Source organism: Rhinopithecus roxellana, chromosome 14 (genome assembly GCF_007565055.1).
Source record: "Rhinopithecus roxellana isolate Shanxi Qingling chromosome 14, ASM756505v1, whole genome shotgun sequence".
Classification (NCBI taxonomy): Eukaryota; Metazoa; Chordata; class Mammalia; order Primates; family Cercopithecidae; genus Rhinopithecus; species Rhinopithecus roxellana.
In genome coordinates, this window is record NC_044562.1 from 76,717,767 (window position 1) to 76,740,882 (window position 23,116).

The following is a 23,116-nucleotide window of genomic DNA, read 5'->3' on the forward strand; positions in this document are numbered from 1 at the left end:
ACCCTTATATAGGACTCAGGTTATAATGAGGAAAGGAACTGAACCTGCAAACTTTGGCACAAATTCTAAGACACTTGAATAGAGAGTCAAAAAGAGTATAAATAAATAAATACTTCTGAAATTTTGTGCACCTCTAAAATTTGAATATACTAATTTGCTATCACAACATATCCAGCCTAGAATACTACAGTTAGTGAGAAAAGGATACAGCTTGTTTAATATGCTGTCATATTAGAGAAAAAAAATCAACTGATTTCACCTGTTATCATGTTCGTAACATGAACTCATAACTTTTAAAGAAAAAAGTCACCTTTCTGCTTGTATTACAATGATTGCTGTGACCTCTTTTCTTCTCCAGTGCCATTTTGTCCAGCTCCAGTAGTCATGTGAAACGGTGGAACACACGCCCTTAGAGCCCAGGTTGTTCCCAACTATACTCTCCATTAAAGGAATCAGGGTTCTTTGATGAGCAATGTATCCCATGTTTGAGAAAGAATAATTCAAGCTGAGTTTTAGGGTATCTTAACTATTATCACAAAGAATGTTTTCAGCAGTTCCTGGGGAAGGAAGGAGGTCAAGTTGACAAGATCGTTGCTAACCACAAGTAGAAACAATCTGAGTTATCAACTAGAAATGATTACACACCCAGCATAAATACTAAGATAAAGAAGACTAACAACCACAAATGTTGGAGAATGTGTGGAGCAAGTGGAAGTCTCCTACACTGTTGCAGGCATGTAAAATCGTACAATCCTTTGGGGAAAAGGCCTGGCAGTTTCTTATTAAACTAAATATACACCTACCCAAGGACTCGAAAATTCCATCCCCAGATATTTACCCAAGAGAAATAAAGACATGTGTTCACAAAAGAATTGTCTAAGAATGTTCATAGCAGCTTTATTCATAACAGTAAAAAGCAAGCAGAAAGAGCCCAGTGTCCATCAACGGAAAGATAAACAAACTGTGTGACATATTCATACAAAAGAATATTCAGCAATAAAAAGAAATGAACCACTGACACATGCAACAACACAAATAAATCTCAGAAACACTATGCTAAGTCAAAGAAGAATTACATTTTGTATAATTTCACTTATATGAAGTTTTAGAACAGATAAATTTAACCTTTGATATAAAAGAATGAGAACAGTAGTTATACCTGAGGGGTGGGGAGGGGATAGACTGGGAGAGGGATTTAGGAAACTTTCTGAAGATGATTGCAATGTTCTAAATTTTGGAAAGGGTTTGGGTTACACAGGTGTATATGTCTGCAAGAACTCAGTAAATTTATACTTAAGATTTGTGCATTTTATTGCAGGTAAATCTTAAATAAAAAATTAAAAATTAAATAAATACCAAACTCTAGTTAATAATATGCAGCTGAAGTACTAGGGGGAAGTGTATCAGCAACTGCAATTTATTTTGAAATCCATCAAAAAGTATGCTGGATAGGAAAATAATAAAACAAGTAGAGTAAGATGTAGAATCCCTGTGGTCAGTATTTCAATATTTACTATAAAACTCTTTCAACTTTACTGTATGTTTGAAATGTTTCATAATAAAATGATGGGAAAAAGACCTCAGTAGGCCTTATCTTTCTTCTATGTCCCTTGTTTGAAATAAATTATTCTTTCTGCAAGATACAGATTTGATAGCAACATAGGGACCAGAAATCAGCTCCCTGGGATTCTAAAAGATGGATGATACATGTGAATATGGTAAGAAGGAGAAGAAAATATAAAAATTATTAATAAGGAAGTCAAATAATATGAAGACTAACTACTAATACTTATTTTATTATCACCACAAAGGGAAAGTACCTTTTAATGACTGCTAACCACTGAATGAAGAACTACATTTTCTGTCAATTTATGTGTGACTTGTATCTTACCCAAATTTGTTCAAAATTTAGACACTGAATCATCAGTAAAAAACAATTATTAAGCATTTTCCTATATACCCAGTATTATAGTTGTTGGTATGCTATATATGGGATAAAATAACATGCATTGCCTTTTGAGAGCTTTGCAGGAAATTTGGCACAAGTTTATGCCGAACAAATCTGGTTCTGTTTCCCACTTCTGCACTTATTAGTTGTGGGACCCTGGGCCAATTAACTTCTGTAAGCCTCACTTTCCTCATTTGCACAAAGGGGAAAGACAATGGCAGTTCATACTTCATGTGGTTATTTTGAATATTAAATGAGACAACCTATTTTACTTATACTGTATCACAGTGACTACTAGATAGAAAGTACTCAATAAATGTATTATTAAAACAAAAGAATTGTAAGACACAAAACTTTCAATTGGTGGAAGAATGTATAGTGCCTTAATTTGTCTAAACAGAGCAATATCTCCTCACTAGGGAGCACAAATAGTAAACAGGATAGGATTTGTTTTGTTTTCTCCCAGAATTGTGATAAATATTGTAAAAAATTAAGGAACAATAAGCTTCCCGCATCGATGCTCTGAGAATACAGAAACTTGGATCCAGGAGTGCAATGCACAATGTACCTCTTTTCAGCTTAATGTCTGCACCTGATAGAAGCTACCCTGCTTCACCTGGGCTTGCATTAAACACTCAGAATTGTTACCCATAACGTTTTGTACCTGTCACTAGTACCTGTTAAGTAGGTGGGCACGTAGCTAGAGTCTTGAATTAAAATAGTCAGGTAAAGAGGGGGTTTATGAAGGGCAGGAAGACATTAATGTCTGGCAGGTGGCAGAATGAGCAGCTGTGTGACACTCTGGCGAGCTGGGAAGCATGCTTCATTGTCTCTCGCTATGTGTGGTATCCAAATTCCCCACAGTCTTTGCTATCTTCTGTATCTTTTGGCATATTTTTACCACCTATCTTGTTAACAATCATGCAGCCTATATTCCCACATATTGTTGCAACTGGCTGAAACTAAGCAGTAGCAGCTGCTCCTTTTAGTTGGGGCATAGCTCTCCTGTTACACTGCCCACAACTCCTTACTGTCTTTCACATGAGGCACATTTCCTGCCTGGCCTGAATGGCCTCTGGACCCTGGTCTAGTTAGATTTAGGCAGTGGTGACATGTTGGGGGTTTCTTAGTGGTAAGTTATATCTAGGTGAGAAGTATTCTACCCTCTTCCCCCCGCAAAAAAGCAGCCAGGGGTCTCAGATATTTCTCAAATGCCTTTCAGAGTAGATGAGTTCCTTACTATGATTTCATAAAAGGAAAGTGATGACTTAAAGGAGAAGGAGAAACTCAATAATCGCCTAAAAAAAAAAAAACATCTCTGGCCTGGGCGCGGTGGCTCAAGCCTGTAATCCCAGCACTTTGGGAGGCCGAGACGGGCGGATCACGAGGTCAGGAGATCGAGACCATCCTGGCTAACACGGTGAAACCCCGTCTTTACTAAAAAATACAAAAACAAAAACTAGCCGGGCGAGGTGGCGGGCATCTGTAGTCCCAGCTACTCGGGAGGCTGAGGCAGGAGAATGGCGTAAACCCAGGAGGCGGAGCTTGCAGTGAGCTGAGATCAAGCCACTGCACTCCAGCCCGGGCAACAGAGCAAGACTCCGTCTCAAAAAAAAAAAAAAAAAATCCCTGACATGATTGAAGTCTTAAGACGTCCTATCCTGAAACACTCTTAGAAATGGAGAATGAACATTCTACTTTTACACAGCCTTGCATCTGCTTTGAAACTCACATAACATTGGTTCCTTTCTTTAGTACTTTTCCTGTCCTCTTACTGGTCTTGTTTTTCAAGATGTAAGTTTACTAAGTGGGACTATTTAGATATAGCTAGTGTCTAATTGAAAGTTTGGGGTAATGTCTAGCACCAGGGCAGAACTGGGAAGAATTCACATCATTCTTAACATGGCATCAAGCCAAAACTGAAGAAAAAAATGGAAAGATTTTAATGTAAATCATCCAAGCTAAAATTCCATATTTTAACCTTAAACTTGAATCAGCAATGATTGTTGCTGCTGTAATAAATTCCTTCTTACCAGTTATTCTTTTGAGGTTAAATGAGATAAATATGCAGAACATGTGAAATGGAAGCAACTGAATTTCTCAAACAGGAAGCACAAAGAAACATTTTCTCCCTTTAATTGGGTTGCCTTTAACTTTTTAAAGAATGATTATTAAAGTTCAAGGATCACATTTAGATCTTTCCTAACAAAGAAGAAATAATGCTTGTTTCATAAGTAAGCCAAAAATTTTCTCTGGTTAATCAGGCAACCCCCAAGCTAGTAAGAACTCCTCCTGGGACCTTATCTACTCTTCTACAGGAAACAGAACTAGTGCAGGCAAGGGTACCTTTATCTTATTGCATAAGTATGAAAATATTGCCTAAACAAGATCAGAAAACTCACTAAATGAATAGAATGGTGAGATGAGAACATCCTTAGATACATTAAAAGCTAAACAGGATGCATATCAGAAAAAAATTTCACTTAAGGTTTGCTTGGAATCTTTTACATTAGTCTATATAGAAACACAACTATTCAATGTGAACATCAAGCCAGGAGAACAAAACCAAAGAAGAAAAGATAATTTGGGAACTAGAACCAATTCCTGATACTACATATACAAATACAAAACACATATAAATACATGTATAAGATTTTAAAAAACTGTGATGACACATTTTGGGCTCAAAATAATGTTCTCACATAACACATCTCATTTTTCATCCTTAAGCAAAGTTTGGTATAGAGGATATGTGGTTTCTTTCTGCATGTTTACTTTTGTCTCTCCCTGTCTTTCCTAGCCTTAACAAACAAAATTCCAAACCATCCTTTAAGAACCCATCAATGACCCATCCCATCAATGACTTACTCCTCAACAATTGGAATTAACCTGTCCTTTTCTTTTCCCAGCATTTTATATTTGCATTACCACCTAGCTCAAAGCTGCAAAACACTAAACTCCTTGGAACAGTATTCTAAAAAACCTTTACAAAAAATGAAGTCCTCATCATCTTTTATAGGAAGAGTTTAAAAAAGAAGTCATAGTCATCTGAAGTCAACACAAGACTTTTTTGGAAAATATTGGAGAATGTGCCATGCAGATAATAAAATGGATTGGACACAGCTGCTGGGGTGTTTGGCTAAAAGTCTCTTAGGTTACAATTATCTCACTCTTTTTAACAGCTTCTGTTTATGGTTTCTTCTTCTTCCGCAGTGTTACATACCATCTGGTAAACATAGCAGCTGAAGACTCTGTTGGGTTTCTGCTCTATGTGTAGCACTAAGTCTCTGTCAAAGTAGACTTCATGGCTATATGTCTGTAACAAAAATACAATCATATGAATTCTCCTTTTCACACAGCCATATTCACTACTGTGTTACTAAAATGTCACAGTACCTATGCTAGGGATCTTCAAATATATATTTAGAAGAAAATAGTTGCTAGAAAGAGGTTTTTCATTATTTGTGGATATGCATATTATTAACAAAAAAAGGCATTCTACAAAATATAGAGAATAAAAAGAACTCTGGACTCAGGAGTCTAAATACCCAGATTCTATTTCCAACACTGCTACTATCTATCTTATTGTGTGATCATGTATGAATTGCCAAACTTCCCAGTTTCTCCACTGATAAAACAAGACCTGGATAAAATGGTGTCTATTGTTCCTTATAACTTTGACATTCTATAATAGTTGAAATATCAGATAAATGTATTCAAGAGTACCTGGGAATCCTACATGCTTAGATATGGTCTCTATTAAATAACTGTGTGGATTTATTACCATATTCTCTTATTTAAAAAAATTTTTCCAAATTTTTAATTGAAAGAAAATCAAAGACTAGGGTAAGGAAAGAGACAATAAGTCTCAGGAAAACACATGAAGTTTTATCTTTAAGGCCACTGGTGCCCAGGGGAGGAAGGCTTAAGAAGTACTCTTTTGTTCTGTATATAGGACAATAACCTCTTTCACATGGTCATTGGCATAGGTGAGTCTGGACTGACATGAACACAGTAACATCTGTTCTAATAAATGGCACCTATAAAGAAAAGGTTTACAACTTTGTGTTCCATGGACTCTACTTACCACATCCCATGACTCCACTAGTGGAATGCTTTTAAGTAAAGTTCCATATTCATTACAGTGGAAATCCAGGTGAGCTTTTCCTTCAGCGTCGATTTGAGTAACAGCTACCACAGAAAGCAAATCTAACTCATCTTCATAGTCCACAATTTTGAAAGTCTTTGGGATAGACAGATAAAATAGAGGGAAAGGGGCAAAATCCAGTTATTCAGGTAGGCTTATTTCTGCATTTATAGTTTAAGTATTCCATTACTCACAAAAATATGAGAGAAGAATGAATTAATGGAAGAATAATAGGTAGAAATGTATCTACTTATATGCCTAGTAAAACATCAGCTCCAAGATTTTCAAGAGTTAAGCAGTATCCTACAGATTTGATAAACAAAACCAAGTCTATGCAGATCTCAAAGTATAACTGAAATTCTCTACTGTGACAGCAAATCAGAGCTTCTCTAAATTTAAAAGAGTATTCAACTGCTGCCTCTCACAAGTGTGTTTGCTGATTCCTGGACAGGACTAAACACATGAAGCTCAGTTCTAAAACCTGAAGACTGCTCACTGAGCTCTCAAAGTTCTCACACCAGAAAAACATAGACATTTCTAGAAGGATGGATAACCCATCATACACTATTTATGACTTTTTACCACCTTTAAAAAAAATCCTTTTGGTTTTTTAAATAAAGCAAAAATGGCTGCTTATTCTTGAGGGAGAATATTAGGAAATGAAATCCAACCCACGGAACAGGACTGGGACAAAAGGGTTAGCTATGGTACAGAGAGAAAAATCCCAGAACTGTGTCTCAAAGAAGAAAACCCAAGATTTCAAAAACCTTGCAGGGAAAGCAGATCAGTGCCCAATCATCCAGGAATGGACCACAGGAAGGTACATCTTGGCTGAATGCCTGGCATCAACTTTAAAGACAGGCATAGCATGTTTCTCTCAATCACTATGCACTAATTCTTCACCTGTGTTTGGTCAACTGCTCTCTAATACACTGACATTTTCTGCCTTTGCCACCTTAAGACATAAAAATTTATATGGATTTATTACCTTTGATTATTAAAATGTACTTCTATGTTATTTCCTTTTTGCCTTTACCTTACCATGGTCAGACTTCAAAGGGTGACTTCTTGCCTTGGTGTCAGTGATTTTATAGACTTTAGTCACATTTTCTTCAAACTTTTCCTTTACAGGCTAAAATATTTTGTTTTTTAATCTCATGATACAGAGCATCTCTCGCTTTGCTACTACCTCTCCCCCCGAATGAATTACGCAACCTTTTGGAAATTTTAGTACATCTTTCTGGAATACGGTTGTATATGCAGAGTATGTTGCTTTCTTCTTTGTTCTCAATAGGTGTGTATGGTCCAAAATAATAATTTTTTGTGTGTTTTTTTGAGAACTGCTACATACTGGGCCACCTCCAACCTATTTTAAAAGAAGTTCAAAAACTGTCCTTAGAAGGCCACTCTAATGTTTCTAACTAAAAATGGTCATGCAAATAATATAGTTAGATAGTCTAAATGGATTTAGAATTTATGCAATGGTTTATATATTTAAGGCATGATCACTCAGTTGATTTCATAAATACTTCCAATGCCTCTTTAAAGGAAGGGGATAAAAATGTATTAGCTCAGTGACACATAAAGCCAACCTGAAGATAAGAGCTGAACTGATTTATCATACCCTCACATCCTCTTCCTCTGACCTATGGACATTAACAAACAAATTCAAGTCTAGAAGTAAAAAATAAGGCAAAAACCATATAGTCATCAGGATATAACTCAAGAATTTTCCCTTAAGAGAGTTCCCTAGAAAATATACACATCAACAAAACAAAACAAAACAAAACAATAAGCTAACAGTGTTTTCAAATTATTTTGGTCCTATGAACTTTTCTGCAAATAAAACTTTAAGAATAATTACAATATGAAAAGAGAGGATGGTGGGGTTGCACTGGTTGAAATAGCATGCACAACCCCAACCAACTGGCCTGCCTGAAACCCCTCAACCCCAACCTCTACCCCAGGGTATGGGGAAATAGTAATATGAAATTCACAAGGCAAGGACACACTGGTTTGGTTTGTCATCTCTGGCCAAAGCAATACCTCTTGTTCTGGGTCATCATCCAGAAGGTTAAAACTTTTTTTTACCACCCGTCCAGAAGCTGTAACAGTGAGTACATTTTCATTCTATCATATGGAAAGAAATAAAAAGATATGACAAGTTCTATTACATGCAGTCAAAAGTAAAATTGTATTAACAAATTTGGTAAAACTTACCAACCCTTCTCCCGCATCCACAATTATTTCCTCAACTGAGAAAATTCTGAATCAGATTTCTGATCCTCTGTTTCATATTTTGAGACAAGGTCTCATTCTGTTGCCTAGGCTGGAGTGCAGTGGTGCGATTTTGCCTCACTGCAGTGGTACAATCTTGGCTCACTGCATCCTCTGCCTCCCAGGCTCAAGCGATCCTCCCAGCTCAGCCTCCCAAGTAGCTGGGACTACAGGCATGTACCACCATGCCTGGTTAATTTTCTACTTTTTGTAGAGACAGGGTTACACCATGTCACCCAGGCTGGTCTCGAATGCCTGAACTCAAGCAATCTGTCTGACTTGGCCTTCCAAAGTGCTGGGTTTATAGGTGTGAGCCACTATGCCCGGCTCAAAAACACTTTTTTTTTTTTTTTGAGACGGAGTCTCGCTCTGTCACCCAGGCTGGATTGCAGTGGCCGGATCTCAGCTCACTGCAAGCTCTGCCTCCCGGGTTCACGCCATTCTCCTGCCTCAGCCTCCCGAGCAGCTGGGACTACAGGCGCCCGCCACCTTGCCCAGCTAGTTTTTTGTATTTTTCAGTAAAGACAGGGTTTCACCGTGTTAGCCAGGATGGTCTCGATCTCCTGACCTCGTGATCTGCCCATCTCGGCCTCCCAAAGTGCTGGGATTACAGGCTTGAGCCACCGCGCCCAGCCTAAAAATACTTTATTCAAGTTTTTAATGGCTAAAATGCCAGAATGGGCAAAAAAAAATTATTTAAAAGATTATAGATTAGCTGCCTCATTCACCTGACTTTTGCCTTAGTATACAGTACAGCAAATAAAAAGTGGATCTGTTTTAGAAACTTCCCTCCCCATAATTTTCTTTGTGGTCTTAATTTATACACTAAAAGAAAAGTACCATCTGGAGTTAAAGTATGGTATGTGATTTTAAAGATTTATATATTATCCCAATTAAATTTGTTTGCACAATTAATTAGACCCAAAGGTTGATAATTCATCAATAAAAACTTAAAAGGAAACTCAGAAAAGAAACAGAAATAAGCAAAAGAGAAACTCAATATAGTCAACTTTCTTTAAATCTCAAATGTACATGGGGCTAAAACTGGCTACCCATGTAGACAAAATGAACAGACTTTTATAGGGCTGTGCTGTTGTTTTCCGCTACACTCAAAGGCAAATATATTAGCATATTATAGTCTTCTACAGAAAGACAATGATATACAAAGGATTTTAAAGTACTCTTGACTTACCTTATTGTTCTCCCTGTTGGCCAAAATGACAAAATCTTCAGAGATCTGATGCTGAAAACTATTATTTTCTATTTCAGTTAGCTTCAAAACTCTGAAAAGGGAAAAAGGATTCTGAGAACATAAGACTTCAAAACACCATCAAAGTGCCAAAGTTTAAGTACTGAAATAAAACTCAACAAATAAAAATTATAGTAACAACACTGAGGTAGTTCTCTTGATTACTCTGCAGTACTAATAAGTGATCATTGAATGTCCATGAACTGCTTCAAATTCAGCGATTCTGTTAAACAGAAAAACGTGGGAACTGTGACAACAGGTGCCACTGAAGTAGGTAATGATCAGCTTGGTCAGGCCTAAGCTATTTTCCAAACTGGCTTAATAAAAGTTACTCTGAAGAACCTTATTTCTGCTATGCTGTAACAGTTCTCTAACATTTCAGCTCTAACAATTATAGCAGATATTTGCATTTTTATTTCTGAAGTAGGATGAGATATCTATGAGCAACACTTAGGGTTAACTATAAAGAAATTCAATTAGCAACGAAATCTATACCTAAATAGAAACTAAGAGTTTTCATGATAGAATAATATTTAAAAATGACAACTGAAAATACTCTTCTTTTTTTCTTAGGATTGGTTACATTTAAAGATTTGGGTTTTTTGAGTGCAAATGGCCTCATGGATCAAGCCTATTTGCTTACCACCCACAGAAATCTGTTTACATCATTAACAAGCTTCAAAAGCACAGTTTTACAAGCTCAAAGTCTCAAATGCAGAAAAAAAGAACAGCAGAGAGAAGCAGCTATGTGTCCAGAGAGTGCTGGAGGCCTCAGAGTTCCTGAAGACCAAGAGATCAAATAATAATTTAAATTACTCACTTAGTGTTTTTAGAGGCAATATTTTTAAATGCTTATATTTTAAAACCTGGCAAAAGGCCATACACTCTTTGTGGGCCTTGTTTTCTTAAGTTCAAACTAATATGGGTGGTAACAAACATTAAAAGTAAGGCTTACTGAACCGGAACCACAGATTAAGATGTGTAAAAATTAATAATCTTATTTCATTAAATCCTTTCATCTTCATTATATGAATAATAGATCCAGAGGGGTAGACTGATTACCATGAAGCATAAAAAATAAAGGCAGACACTTCCCTTTTTTATGTTTTATTTTTTTAGAGACAGGGTCTTACTCCATTACCCAGGCTGGAGTACAGTGCTACAATCATAGCTCACTACAGCCTCGAACTCCTGGGCTCAGCTGATCCTCCTGCCCCAGCCTCCTGAGGTGCTAGGACCACAGGTGCCCACCATCATGCCTGGCTATTTTTTATTTAATTTTTTTGTAGAGACAAAGTCTCACTATGTTGCCCAGGCTGGTCTCAAACTCCTGGTTTCAGGGGATCCTCCTGCTTTGGCTTCCCAAAGTGCAGGATGATAGACCTAAACCACCATGCCCAGCCCCTTCTTTCTTATTCAACAAATACTGAGCATCTACTCTGTGCCAAGGACTATGCTTAGTGCTGGGGTTATAGGTGTCAGCAAAACAGACTCCTTCCCTGTCATCATAGAGTTTATGATACCAAATAAGGTATTTAAGCAGAAGATCACAAAAATAATTTATTTAAGTTGCCCTAAGTGCTACAAAGGAAGATGACACCATGGGTAAAATGAAAATAACATGGGCAAGCAAATCTGACAAGGGGCATCACGGGAGGTCTGTGGAAAAGTGACATTGAAGCTGGGCCATAAAATATGAATAGAAATCAGGCAGAAGTGTTGGTAGGGGAAACAGACTCCAAACAGAGGGAACATGCCCTCCATTTTCTGAAAAGATAGCATGACTAGAGTAAACTGAGTGGGAGGAGGGTCTTCGGACCATGCTATCTATGTTGATTTTTATCCTAAGAGCAATGAAAAGCCATAAAAAGGTTAAAGCATTTGAATTCACTTGCATAGGTTTTTGTATTTCTTCATGTTCTTAAAAATCATGCTAGCTGCTGAGAAGAAAACTGACTTAGTGCAAGAGTGGATCCTGGAGCCCTGGAGTGGGCTATTATTGTAACCTAGGCTAGTGATGACAGTGACCTGACCAAGATGATGACAGTGGCCAAGGGCAGAAATAGGCAGATTTGAGAAATATTTTGTAGCAAAATAAACTGGATTGAGGGGATATATGGTGTGTTATGTATGAGAGAAAGAGAATGCCTCTAAGTGTTTAAATGTATGTATACTGATGAAAGACAAATTGGTAAGAAATTATCAGGAATGATTCAAGATTTCTGGAATGAGCTTAGATGAGAGGTTGAGGTTAGTATATAAATTTGGAGTTCTCATGTATACATGATCTTGAAGCCAAAGGAATAAACAGAATCAAGCAGAATGGAAATAGTGAGAAGAGAAGAGGGCCTAAGACCCAACTATGGACATCCAATAATTAAAGTCTGGGTAGAGGAGGAAGAGCACAAAAGCATACTAAAAAAGATAGATGAAAGAGGAAAATATTCAGAACTGTGGTGTCAGGGATGCCAAATGAAAAGTGTTTAAGGAAAGGAGAGGTCAGTTTGTGAGAGATGTGTGTGCCCTTAAACCAATCAAAATAAAACAAGATTTACTTCAAACAATCCACTTCCTTTCCTGTGTCTAGGCTGTCTTCAGAACAAAGACAAATACTTTTCTTTCTTATTAACCCTAGAGAATTAAGACCTGATGAGAAAGGGCCAGTCTGTAATTACCTTTTACTCGCATATCATCCATCAAATAACTTTTTCAAATTTAATACTTACAAACAGTAATGTTGAGGCTGAAAGAATAAATTCAGGTTTTCTATATACCAGTCTCTGAGAAAGCACTCAACAAGCTAATTATTTACATTAATTGGCTCACTAGTTCGCTGGCAAAAATAAAGATGCCAATAAATGCTACCAAAAGCTGCTCTTAACTTTCAAGTGCTAATGAGATTACTCACTTGACTTGATTTGGGCCAACATGTATTATTCTACCAGAAGCATCAGGATGGAAATAGATCCAGTCAGATTCTAGAGAACAACAATCCATTTCCTGGATCCCGTTTTTTGCCTGAAGTTGGAAAAAAATATTAAAGACAAAGATTAAGGGGAAATCAAATGATTTTAAAAATCTAACCCAAGTGATAGATCAGTAGGTCAAAGGTACAAGGAAGAAAAAACATTAACCAGTTAAAGTGGAATATATTTGAGGGCCAAATGAGGACATGCAAATTTGAGAAATTCTGAACATTTAAATTCAGAAATGTCATGGATTTGCTCTGTAACATACCCTATATCTCACAAACAGGTGTAATAACACAAGAGATACCATATCTCAAGCATCTACTTTGTGTCAGGAACCGCATTCGATGCTTTATAAGTCACTGCTTCGTTTAATAATAACACTCAAAGGAAGTACTGAAAACTGATACACAAAGAGAATAAATCATTTGTCCAACTTTTTTTGGTTTGTGTGTGTGTGTGTGTTTAAATAGAGATAGAGTCTCGCTATGTTGCCCAGGCTGGTATCAAACTCTTGGCCTCAAGTGATCCTCTCACCTCAGCCTCTTAAAGTGCTAGGACTACATGCATGAGCCACTGCACCTGACCTTGTCCAATATTTTGAACCTACTAAACAGCAGATCTGACTCAAAATCCATGGACTTTCCATTATATAACTCCGCCATAATCATGCACATGCAGTTCTCCACAACTTCTTCCTCTCTTCCCTATCCCCAACTATCTTTCAATCAGAAGAGCAGATAACAAAAAAATGAACATGTAAACAAACCTAAAGTCTCAGACATGGGTCACAGAATCTTGGATAAGTCAAATGTTGAATTCTAATATCTGAGGAAATGATCTAATACTGCTTAGCTTTTAAGGCAAGAAGAGATTTCCCTGTAGTATATTTAGATATCAAAATAAAGAAAAAACCCATTTGATATGTTATCACATGTGTACACAAATGTTTTACCTTATATCCAGGAGCACTGGGAACGAATACCAACTTGGATATATTAACTTCACTGGCTTTACAGAAGTCATTTAATTTAATTTCTCTAATGTAAAATGAAATGATGCCATATTTCCTACTAGATACTCATGAGTTTTGAAACACTAAAGCTTTTAAATTCCATTAGCATACATTGATAGGCTACTGTGTTCTAGGTATCAGACTAGGCATTCATGCCTCACATCAATTAAACAATCCTTGTTGTCAAGAAGCTTATAGTCTGGGGGGAGGCAGAAACATAAATAAAAGAAAAAAATAAAGCAGTTATTGTGAACTACGATTGTGTCACTGTACTCCAATATGTAATTGACCCATGCACCAGATAGCCAAGTGAAGAGAATTTTGAGAGTTAAAAAAAGGTTGAAATGAGCCTTAAAGGATAAGCAGAAAATAGCTACAAATAACAGACAGCAAAATCAAATGTACAGAAGTGTTACTCGGCCGGGGGCAGTGGCTCACGCCTGTAATCCCAGTACTTTGGAAGGCTGAGGCGGGCGGATCACTTGAGGTCAGGAGTTCGAGACTAGCCTGGCCAACAAGATGAAAACCCATCTTTACTAAAAATACAAAAATTAGTGGGCATGCTGGTGTGCGCCTGTAATCCCAGCTACTCAGGAGGCTGAGGCAGGAGAATCGCTTGAACCCAGGAGGTGGAGGTTGCAGTAAGCCGAGATCATGCCACTACACTCCAGCCTGGGCGACAGAGTGAAACCATGTCTCAAAACAAAACAAACAAAAAAATCAAAAGTATAGCGGTGTTAATCCATACAGTATGCATATAAACATGAGTAACAGGTAAAATTAAATTAAAAAGTATAGTATCCAGCCATGAGACTGGAGAGGTAGGCTGGGGTTATATTCTAAGTGCTTTGTATGCCATGATTTATTTTATTTTTTAGTTTTTGAGACAGGGTCTCACTCTGTTGCACAGGCTGGAATGCAGTGGTGTGATCTCGGCTCACTGCAGCCTTGACCTCTTGGCCTCAATCAATTCTCTCACCTCAGCCTTCCAAGTAGCTGGGACCACAGGTGCACACCACCACACCTGGCTAATTTTTGTATTTTTTGTGGAGGCAGGGTTTTACCATGTTGCCCAGGCTGGTCTTGAATTCCTGGGCTCAAGTGATCTGACTGCCCTACGCCTCCCAAAGTGCTGGAATTATGGGTGTGAGCCACCGTGCCTGGCCTCATGATTTTTAAATTTTTGGAATGTAATACATTTTATGTATCAAATCAATGAATGAGTTTCAATTTTTCAAGAATTTCTACAAGAATCCTAATTATAACTAATAGAAATAGTGGTATTATTACATTTTACATAAAAGAAAATTAATGTAATTAAATGTTGATTGTAACCACTGAAATTAATGTGTCCATGACAGTATTAGCTCCAGATGCTCCTTTGTTTAATACAAAATATGCACATACTATACATACCTTGTTTTAGGAGATTGTTCTCTTTACTGTAATATCTAATTAAAACATGCAAAAAAAGATCTTTGCATGAAATACTAGGCAGTTTATTATCAGCTTCTATTGTTTTTATTTGCTCAAATGTTAGATTTTAAAGCTCAGTTTAATAGAGAAAGCTATGAAACATTTTCTGAAATCTTAAGTTAGGCTGCTTACGTGTTTTTTTAGTTATCTACTCTTCTGACTAACAGGTGGGGAATTAATAGGTATACAAATCATTAAGGCAATGTCACAGTGATAAAATTGTTCAGTAAAAGGACTAAAAGCTTCCCCTGAATTTGGCAGCTCTTTAAGAGTATGCTGAAATATAGATTTGAATAAATGTTATAATCTGTTATTATAGAAGGAGAATGTGTGACAAGCATGCTTGATATACATGGTTCAAGTCCATTATTTAGATATAAAGTAATTCCTCAGAAACCATAGGGGATTGCTTCCAGGACCCCTCACAAATACCAAAACCCACTGGATGCTCAAGTACCTTGTATAAAATGGTGCAGTATTTGCATACAATCTATGCATCTATGCACATCATCCCTTGTACCATCCTTTTTTTTTTTCTGAATATTTCCAATCCATAGTTAGTTGAATCCACAAATGTGGAACCCATGGATATAGAGGGCCGGCTGTATGTGTACGTGTGTGTGTGTTTGTGTATGAAGTAATAGGTACTATCAGTTCTTATAAAAAAGAATATGTGTTAAATGCCCAGAATGTGAACTGTGCAGGATTTCACTAGACCCAAAGTTAAGTGAAAAAGAGATGTGACAGGTCCTGGTAGCTGAATGATGTTCACTGGATGGGAGGTGACCAATCAAACCAAGACTTGTCACAGTGGAAAACAGCCCTTAGAGAGTCCTTTATAAAAGAGGCAGCTCCTACTTGGCTGGGCCAAGTAGGAGCTGCCATGTAATAAGTATTTGGGGAAATGGAAGGGAACAATGCTCCTACAAAAGAAAACTAGAAGACACTACACACATTGTTCCCTGATGGCCATGACATCAAGGGAAGTGGATAAATGGATCCAAGGCTATGCTGATCTGTAACGTGGTAAAAGGTGATCTGTAACGTGGTGAAAGCCACTGGAGCCAACAGTGACTGACTGAGCAAGGTCAGCATAAGCTGAACCTGCCTCAAAAAAAAAAAGGCAAATTCTTCTGCTCTATCAAAAGGGAGGATCACTTGAGGCCAGAAATTCGAGACTAACCTGGAAAACATAGCGAGATCCCATCTCTACAAAAAATAAAAAAGTAGCCAGGCATGGTGGTGCGCTCCTATAGTCCCAGATACTCGGGAGGCCGAGGTGGGAGGATCACCTAAGCCCAGGAGGTTGAGGCTGCAGTGAGCTCTGATTGTGCCACTGCACTCCAGGCTGGGCAACAGTGAGACTCTGTCTCTAAATAAATAAATATAAAATAAAAGTAGTGTTGGCTGGGCGCGGTGGCTCACGCCTGTAATCCCAGCACTTTGGGAGGCCAAGGCAGGTGGATCACGAGGTCAGGAGATCGAGACCATCCTGGCTAACACGGTGAAACCCTGTCTCTACTAAAAATACAAAAAATTAGCCAGGCATGGTGGTGGGCACCTGTAGTCCCAGCTACTCGGGAGGCTGAGGCAGGAAAATGGTATGAACCTGGGAGACGGGGCTTGCAGTGAGCCGAGGTTGCACCCCAGCCTGGGCGACAAAGCGAGACTCCGTCTCAAAAAAATAAATAAATAAAATAAAAGTAGCGTTCCACTGACACGTCCATATGAAATGAGAAAAAATATCAACAATGAAAGCTTGAGTGATTTTTCTGTAGTGCTAGCTACTCAGGAGGTTGTGGCAGGAGGATCACTTGAGCCCAGGAGGTTGAGGCTACAGTGAGCTATGATTGTGCCACTGTACTCCAGTCTGGGTGACAGAGTGAGATTCTGTCTCAAAAAACAAAGTAATCAACAAAAAACATAATCAGCAATACAAAATAAAAATGGAACTGCCCCCTTTACTCACTTTTTGCACTGATCACAATCACTGTACTTAATACACTGCATCTTATTTTTCTACATGTTTCCTTTGAGAGTATAACTTGAGGGAAGAGATTGTGTCCTTAGTCATGTCTGGCACATGGTAGGCCCTCAATCAACGTTTATTAAATGACAAATCAATGCCTAAGCCATTTTAAAAAAGAAAATAAAAATGAATTCAAAGGGGAGAAATTTCCATTGTTTTACCATGTACCATTTCTACCTACTCTGCCATAAATAACTTAAGAATATCCTTAAAAATTCAAAGTGCTTCAATTTACCTACACTGTGACCACCAGAGTTCCATCTGGTTCTGCTCTGGAAGGCAAAGAGCAATAAACCATGGAGAAGCAAAACCAATAATACATTCCACCAGCAATTTCAGAAGCAATGTGAATACATTCCATTGGTGATTCCCACTGTGGAGAGGTGTTACATGAGATCCCTTGCTGGGAGATTGGTGAGATTAAAAAAACTATAAAATTCTTGGTGCTATAAGAATTTTCAAAGGTTAATGTTTCAAAATTATGGGTGATACACACAAATGTTTTCTATATTGTCTCTATTCTGTATTTTAAATTATTTGCAAATTATTAAAACAAATACATAAAAAAGTAATTCTTAGGAATGTGGGCCTATTCGAGAGGTAGAAAACAAAGAATTTGATACAAATTTGCTAATAAAAAGTCTGATCACTCATTTACCAGGCAATTGTCTTTTAGGGCACAAATATGGAAAACTCCTTTCTGTTTCCTCTTATTAGGTGTGATGATGTAGTGCCAAGGATGGCCTCCAATCTGAAAAGCATTCTCCAGGGATGACACCTCAAAGAGCAGTGGTGGTAGGTCTGCAGAGACAGGAAAAGGAATTCATTAGCTGCACTGTTCTGGGAGCTCTGGACTATTCATTAACTGAATTCAACCTTTCTTTGCATGCAACATCTATAAATTTCTGTTAATGAAAAATTACTATGTTCAAGAAAATAAAATACAATCAGGTAAGGAGCTTATTGTAAGAAAAGAAACAGCTAGTCAGAACCGAAATTAGGCTGAATCAACTTTCTAGTTATCTGTTTTCAGGAGGTATTTGTGGCCCGCAGGTGAGCAGAGATTAAAACTTGGCTAAAGGTGTTTACGATGGTAAGAAATGACAAAGTACATTTAATAAAAGTAGCTGCCACTTACTGAACATCTACTATGTAAAAGACTCTGGGTTAGATAGTATTTCCAACTCTCATAATAATCCTACAAGGTAATTAGGTCTAATAGTGCCTTCAAATGTGAGGAAGAGATCTTCCACATCCTGGACTGACAGGTATACTCAGGTACACATCTATCTTGCTTAAGATTTCCAGTACAGAGGCAGTATTAGTCCCAATGAATATAACCACTTATGAAAGGGCCTGTCACAATGAAAGTTTTATTACAGGATAGTCACTACAACTACTATTATCATCAGACAAGTTAACTTTAAGGTAGTTCAGATATATCCAATCAGCTTCATTTGAAGACTGACACTGTAAAATAAATTTCTGTTGGTGCTTTTTAGTCATCTTCTTTTATCACAACTTTAGGGCATAATAGATCTATTCTTAGATGCATAAATGGAAGGTACAGCAATTTTAGAAGACCTGAATTCATTTCTAGCAGCCTTTAGGAACCACCACATGGTCTGTTCGGGCAGGTGGCTAACCTATGACTCTCTCATTTACCCCTCTAACTTGAGAATTTAATTTTTTGTTTATGAGGCCACTACTACTAGTAAAGGGGCTTGTCTTAGGAAGACCATTTGTGTAAAAGTCACATGTTATATACAGAAATGCATACTTTATTAAGCCTCTTCATAAGGATAATGTACTACTTGAGCTATACATGGAAAAAAAAACCAAATGGTTCACCCTTAAACAACATGAAGGTTAGGGGCACCAATCCCCTGCGTAGTCAAAAATCCACGTATAACTTTTCTCTCTCTTTTTTTTTTTGAGACAGTCTCGCTCTGTCACCTAGGTTGGAGTGCAGTGGCACAATCTTGGCTCACTGCAACCTTCTCCTCCTGGGTTCAAACAATTCTCATGCCTCAGCCTCCTAAGTATTACACAGCTTCCTAAGTATTACAACCTCCTAAGTATTACACCTGGGATTACGGGTATATGCCACCACGCCCAGCTAATTTTTGTATTTTTAGTAGAGATGGGGTTTCACTACGTTGGCCAGGCTGGTCTCAAACTCCTGGTCACAAGTGATCCACCTGCCTCGGCCTCCCAAAGTGCTTGGATTACAGGTGAGCCATGTGCCCAGTCAAACTTTTGACTTCCCCAAAACTTAACTACTAATAGACTACTGTTGACCAGAAGCCTTACCAATAATATAGTCAACTAACACATAAACTAGTATCTACACGTTTGATGCACTCCTATCTTTTTCTTAACTTTTTCCATATTTCTAGGCTATGCGGTTCATCTGTGATTTTTTTGTCAAATTGTGGCAAATCTCCAAAAAATATTCCTGTATTTATTGAAAAAAATCTGTGTGTAAGTGGACTTGTGCAGTTCAAATCTGTGTTAAGGGTCAACTTTCATAAAAAGTGGTTCACAAACAATCTTGAGGGAAAAGAAGAGACAGGCATAAACATATCAAATATATGTCAAGTGCTTTTTTTTTAACCTTTTAAGAAAAGGGTAGTATCTTTAATATATAAAGGTCTTTTTAAGCAGTAAAAAATATAAACACCCTAATAGAAAAAGGGACAAAGGCCATGAGTTGGCAAATTATAAGAGAAATACAAACATTGTATGTGATGATATGGTGGATGAAGAGAAAAATTATTAAAAGAAAAACATACAATCAGAGTTTGAATTTGGGGTTGAAATCAACTAGGTACATTATAGAGAATGTGAAATTAAATATATAGAGAATATGAAATTCAATATATGAAATTCAATATAGAGAATACAGGAATTCAAAACAGAAAAAATAATCAGTACAAACAGATGTATTTAAAAAGAAGTACTTTTCCCAGTAAAGCAAAAAATGACCCAAAAGTAGCAATATTATTCTGCCCACAACTCTGATGTGCCCTGCTAACCCAAGAGCCCCAGTTTTGATCTCTAATATTATTCTTAACGAAAAAGGCCTGAAAGTTCTCAGAGTAGCTGATTCCATGCCTTGTGGCAAGAAAATTTTATGATGGGCGTGGACCATCTGTTGTTTCCAGAAAGCAAGTATGTTTACAAGGATATCAGATGGTGGTGTTAAAAGAGTAGGAGAGCCAGCAAAAGGGCTTCCACTTGCTACATTGTGGGGAAAAAAAGGGGGCCTTAAAAAGAAAATAAGTATTATGATTAATTAAAATACTCTGGATCTGTGAAAGGTCAAACAATACTTTAAAAGACAATTTTAACATAATGCATACAAAATAACTGTATTATTTATCAGAGAAGGGCTACACCTATAATACAATATGATTTCTTCTAGAATTTTTAAATGTAGGGGGTAATTAACTTGACATATTTCTTCTACCAAATAAACGTTTACTTAGAAAATTTGCCCAGGTATGGTGGCTCACACCTGTAATCCCAACATGTGGGAAGCCAAGGTGGGCGGATTGCTTGAGCCCTGGAGTTCAAGACCAGCCTGGGCAACATGGCAAAACCTTGCCTCTACTAAAAATAAAAAAAAAATTTTAAATTAGATATATGTTAAGTAAAATTATAAGGTATAGAAGAGAGGAAATAATATACTGCATTTGTGGTGAGAAAGAAGATTAAATATTTAAAGTACGCAAACATACATTTGCTTATTTTTGCAAAAAGAAACAATAGTAAGATAAACCAGAATCTAAAAACAATGGTTATTGATGGGAGTAACAGGATTAAAGAAAAGAATAAAAAATAAAAACAGAAAGCAATGAAATAGAAAATGGGGCCAGGCACAGTAGCCCATGTCTGTAATCTCAGCACTCTGGGAGGCCAAGAGGGGTAGATCGCCTGAGGTCAGGTGTTCAAGACCAGCCTGGCCAAGGTGGCAAAACCCCATCTCTACTAAGAATACAAAAAAACAATTAGCCAGGTGTGGTGGTGCATGTCTGTAGTCCAACTACCCAAGAGGCTGAGGCAGGAGAACTGGTTCAACCAAGGAGGTGGAGGTTGCAGTCAGCTGAGATCGGGCCATTGCACTCCAGCCTGGGTGACAGAACAAGACTCTCTCAAAACAAAAAGAAAAGAAATTTCTGAGTGTATCTTCTTATACAATTTTGATCTTTCAACTATATACACATTTCACAACTTCAAGAATAAACTCAAAAGGAAAACAACAAACCCCAAAATCGAAAACAAAATGAAACAAATGAATCTAATTAGATTATGTTGGTAGCTTAATCCTATAGAAAAATGATTTCAAATTGTCTTTGAACACATCACTCCATGTGTATACTTCCTGGGCTGTACACTAAGGAGAAAAGAAACTGCAGGGAAATCTTAACCTTCACTCCACACTTTAGTTTTTTTTTTTTCTTTTTTCCTTTCTGAGACAGAGTTTCACTCTCTCACCCAGGCTGGAGTGCAGTGGTGCAATCTCGGCTCACTGTAACCTCTACCTCCCAGGTTCATGCAATTCTCCTGCCTCGGCCTCCCAAGTAGCTGGGATTACAGTTGTGCACCTCCACGCCTGGCTAAATTTTTTGTATTTTTAGTAGAGACAGGGTTTCACCATGTTGGCCAGGCTAGTCTCGAACTCCTGACCTCAAGTGATCCACCTGCCTTGGCCTCCCAAAGTGCTGGGATTACAAGCGTGAGCCACTGCACCTGGCCCATACTTTAGTTCTTAGTAGTAACACTGGTACTGCAATTTTAAGACAATCATATATATATTGTAGGATAAAGTCTTATTAGAAATCGAGAAGTTCAGTATGAAGAAATACAAATATAATCAAAAAAGAATCACTAAATTTAGAAGTATGAAAATGAGCTAATACATTTTTGTTTTAATGTACTTCTCAGCTCTGTTAATCGAAAGGACCAAAAGTAAAGATATCCAACTGCAGTGAACACAACTAGATTTAGGTCTCTGTTGTGAGCTGCCTTGTGTTCCCTCAAAAGATATGTTAAAGTCCTAACCCCCAGTACTGGTAAATGTGACTTTATTTGCAGATAGGATCTTCATAGATATAATCAAGTTAAGATCATACTGGATAAGGATAGGACCTAAATTCAATGACTGGTGTCCTTATAAGGAAGAAGAGATTTGAAGACACAGAGGGAGAAAGGCCATGGAAAAGTCAGAGGCAGAATTTGGAGTTATGCTGCCACAAGCGAAGAAACAGCAAAGATTGTGAGCAACCACCAGAAGTGACAAGGGGTAAGAAAGGATTCTCCCTAGAGCCTTCGGAGGGAGGCTACCTCTGCCAATACCTTAATTCTGAATTTCTAGCCTCCAGAACTGTGAGAGAATAAATTTCCATTGTTTAAAGCTGCTCAGTTTGTAGTGTTGCAGGAAACTGATAGTCTCTAATGACATTCTCTACTAAAATGGCCCCCTATCAGAAATAGGAAAGTTAAAGGTAAGCCTGGGACACATTGTTGTTCTAGAAAGCAAGGAAATTCTCTAGGATTACTCGAGTGTGTCAAAATGGAGTTTCTGTTGGCCAAATTCAGGACAATTTGAACATCATTAAGAATAATAACTATTACTATATAATAGTAGACAAAAAATCCATGAGTCTGTTGTGTTTATGTATGTCTATTTATCTGTAAAACATTTTGCTGTCATCAAAAGTGACTATTATACCAACTCCTTGCTCTGAATATTGATAATTAAAGGGAAGAAATAAGTCTTTAACTTGCCTTTTGGAAGGAATTACAGTTTATCTCTAGTTGATGAGTTAAAGCTTTTATTTCTAGAAAAATGCCAGCTATTGAAGGTAAAAGGAGGAACAGAATTTTAAAAACTGCCATTCTGCAACTCACATGACATAACTGATTCAGGCAAGGATCACTAATGGTTACGGAAATATGCTATTTGTTATCACAAAATTAGAAACAAACTAAATGTCCAAA

At 37.4% G+C, this 23,116-nt stretch overlaps 1 protein-coding gene across 2 annotated transcripts in view; it reads right to left on the reverse strand.

Annotated features, from left to right (window-relative positions):
• The window catches only part of DCAF17 (DDB1 and CUL4 associated factor 17), a 56,267-nt gene that overhangs the window by 4,105 nt on the left and 29,046 nt on the right, over positions 1 to 23,116 (reverse strand). Inside the window, exons 9-14 of one of the 2 annotated variants that reach the window (XM_030916681.1) lie at positions 17,769 to 17,911; positions 12,530 to 12,639; positions 9,565 to 9,655; positions 8,142 to 8,225; positions 6,036 to 6,191; positions 5,172 to 5,264 (exon numbers count right to left, since the gene is read on the reverse strand). In XM_030916681.1, the coding sequence (XP_030772541.1) occupies positions 5,172 to 5,264; positions 6,036 to 6,191; positions 8,142 to 8,225; positions 9,565 to 9,655; positions 12,530 to 12,639; positions 17,769 to 17,911 (677 nt within the window). Of the gene's footprint in view, positions 1 to 3,533; positions 5,265 to 6,035; positions 6,192 to 8,141; positions 8,226 to 9,564; positions 9,656 to 12,529; positions 12,640 to 17,768; positions 17,912 to 23,116 lie in introns of those variants that run through there. The other variant, XM_010377608.2, reaches the window with a different exon arrangement.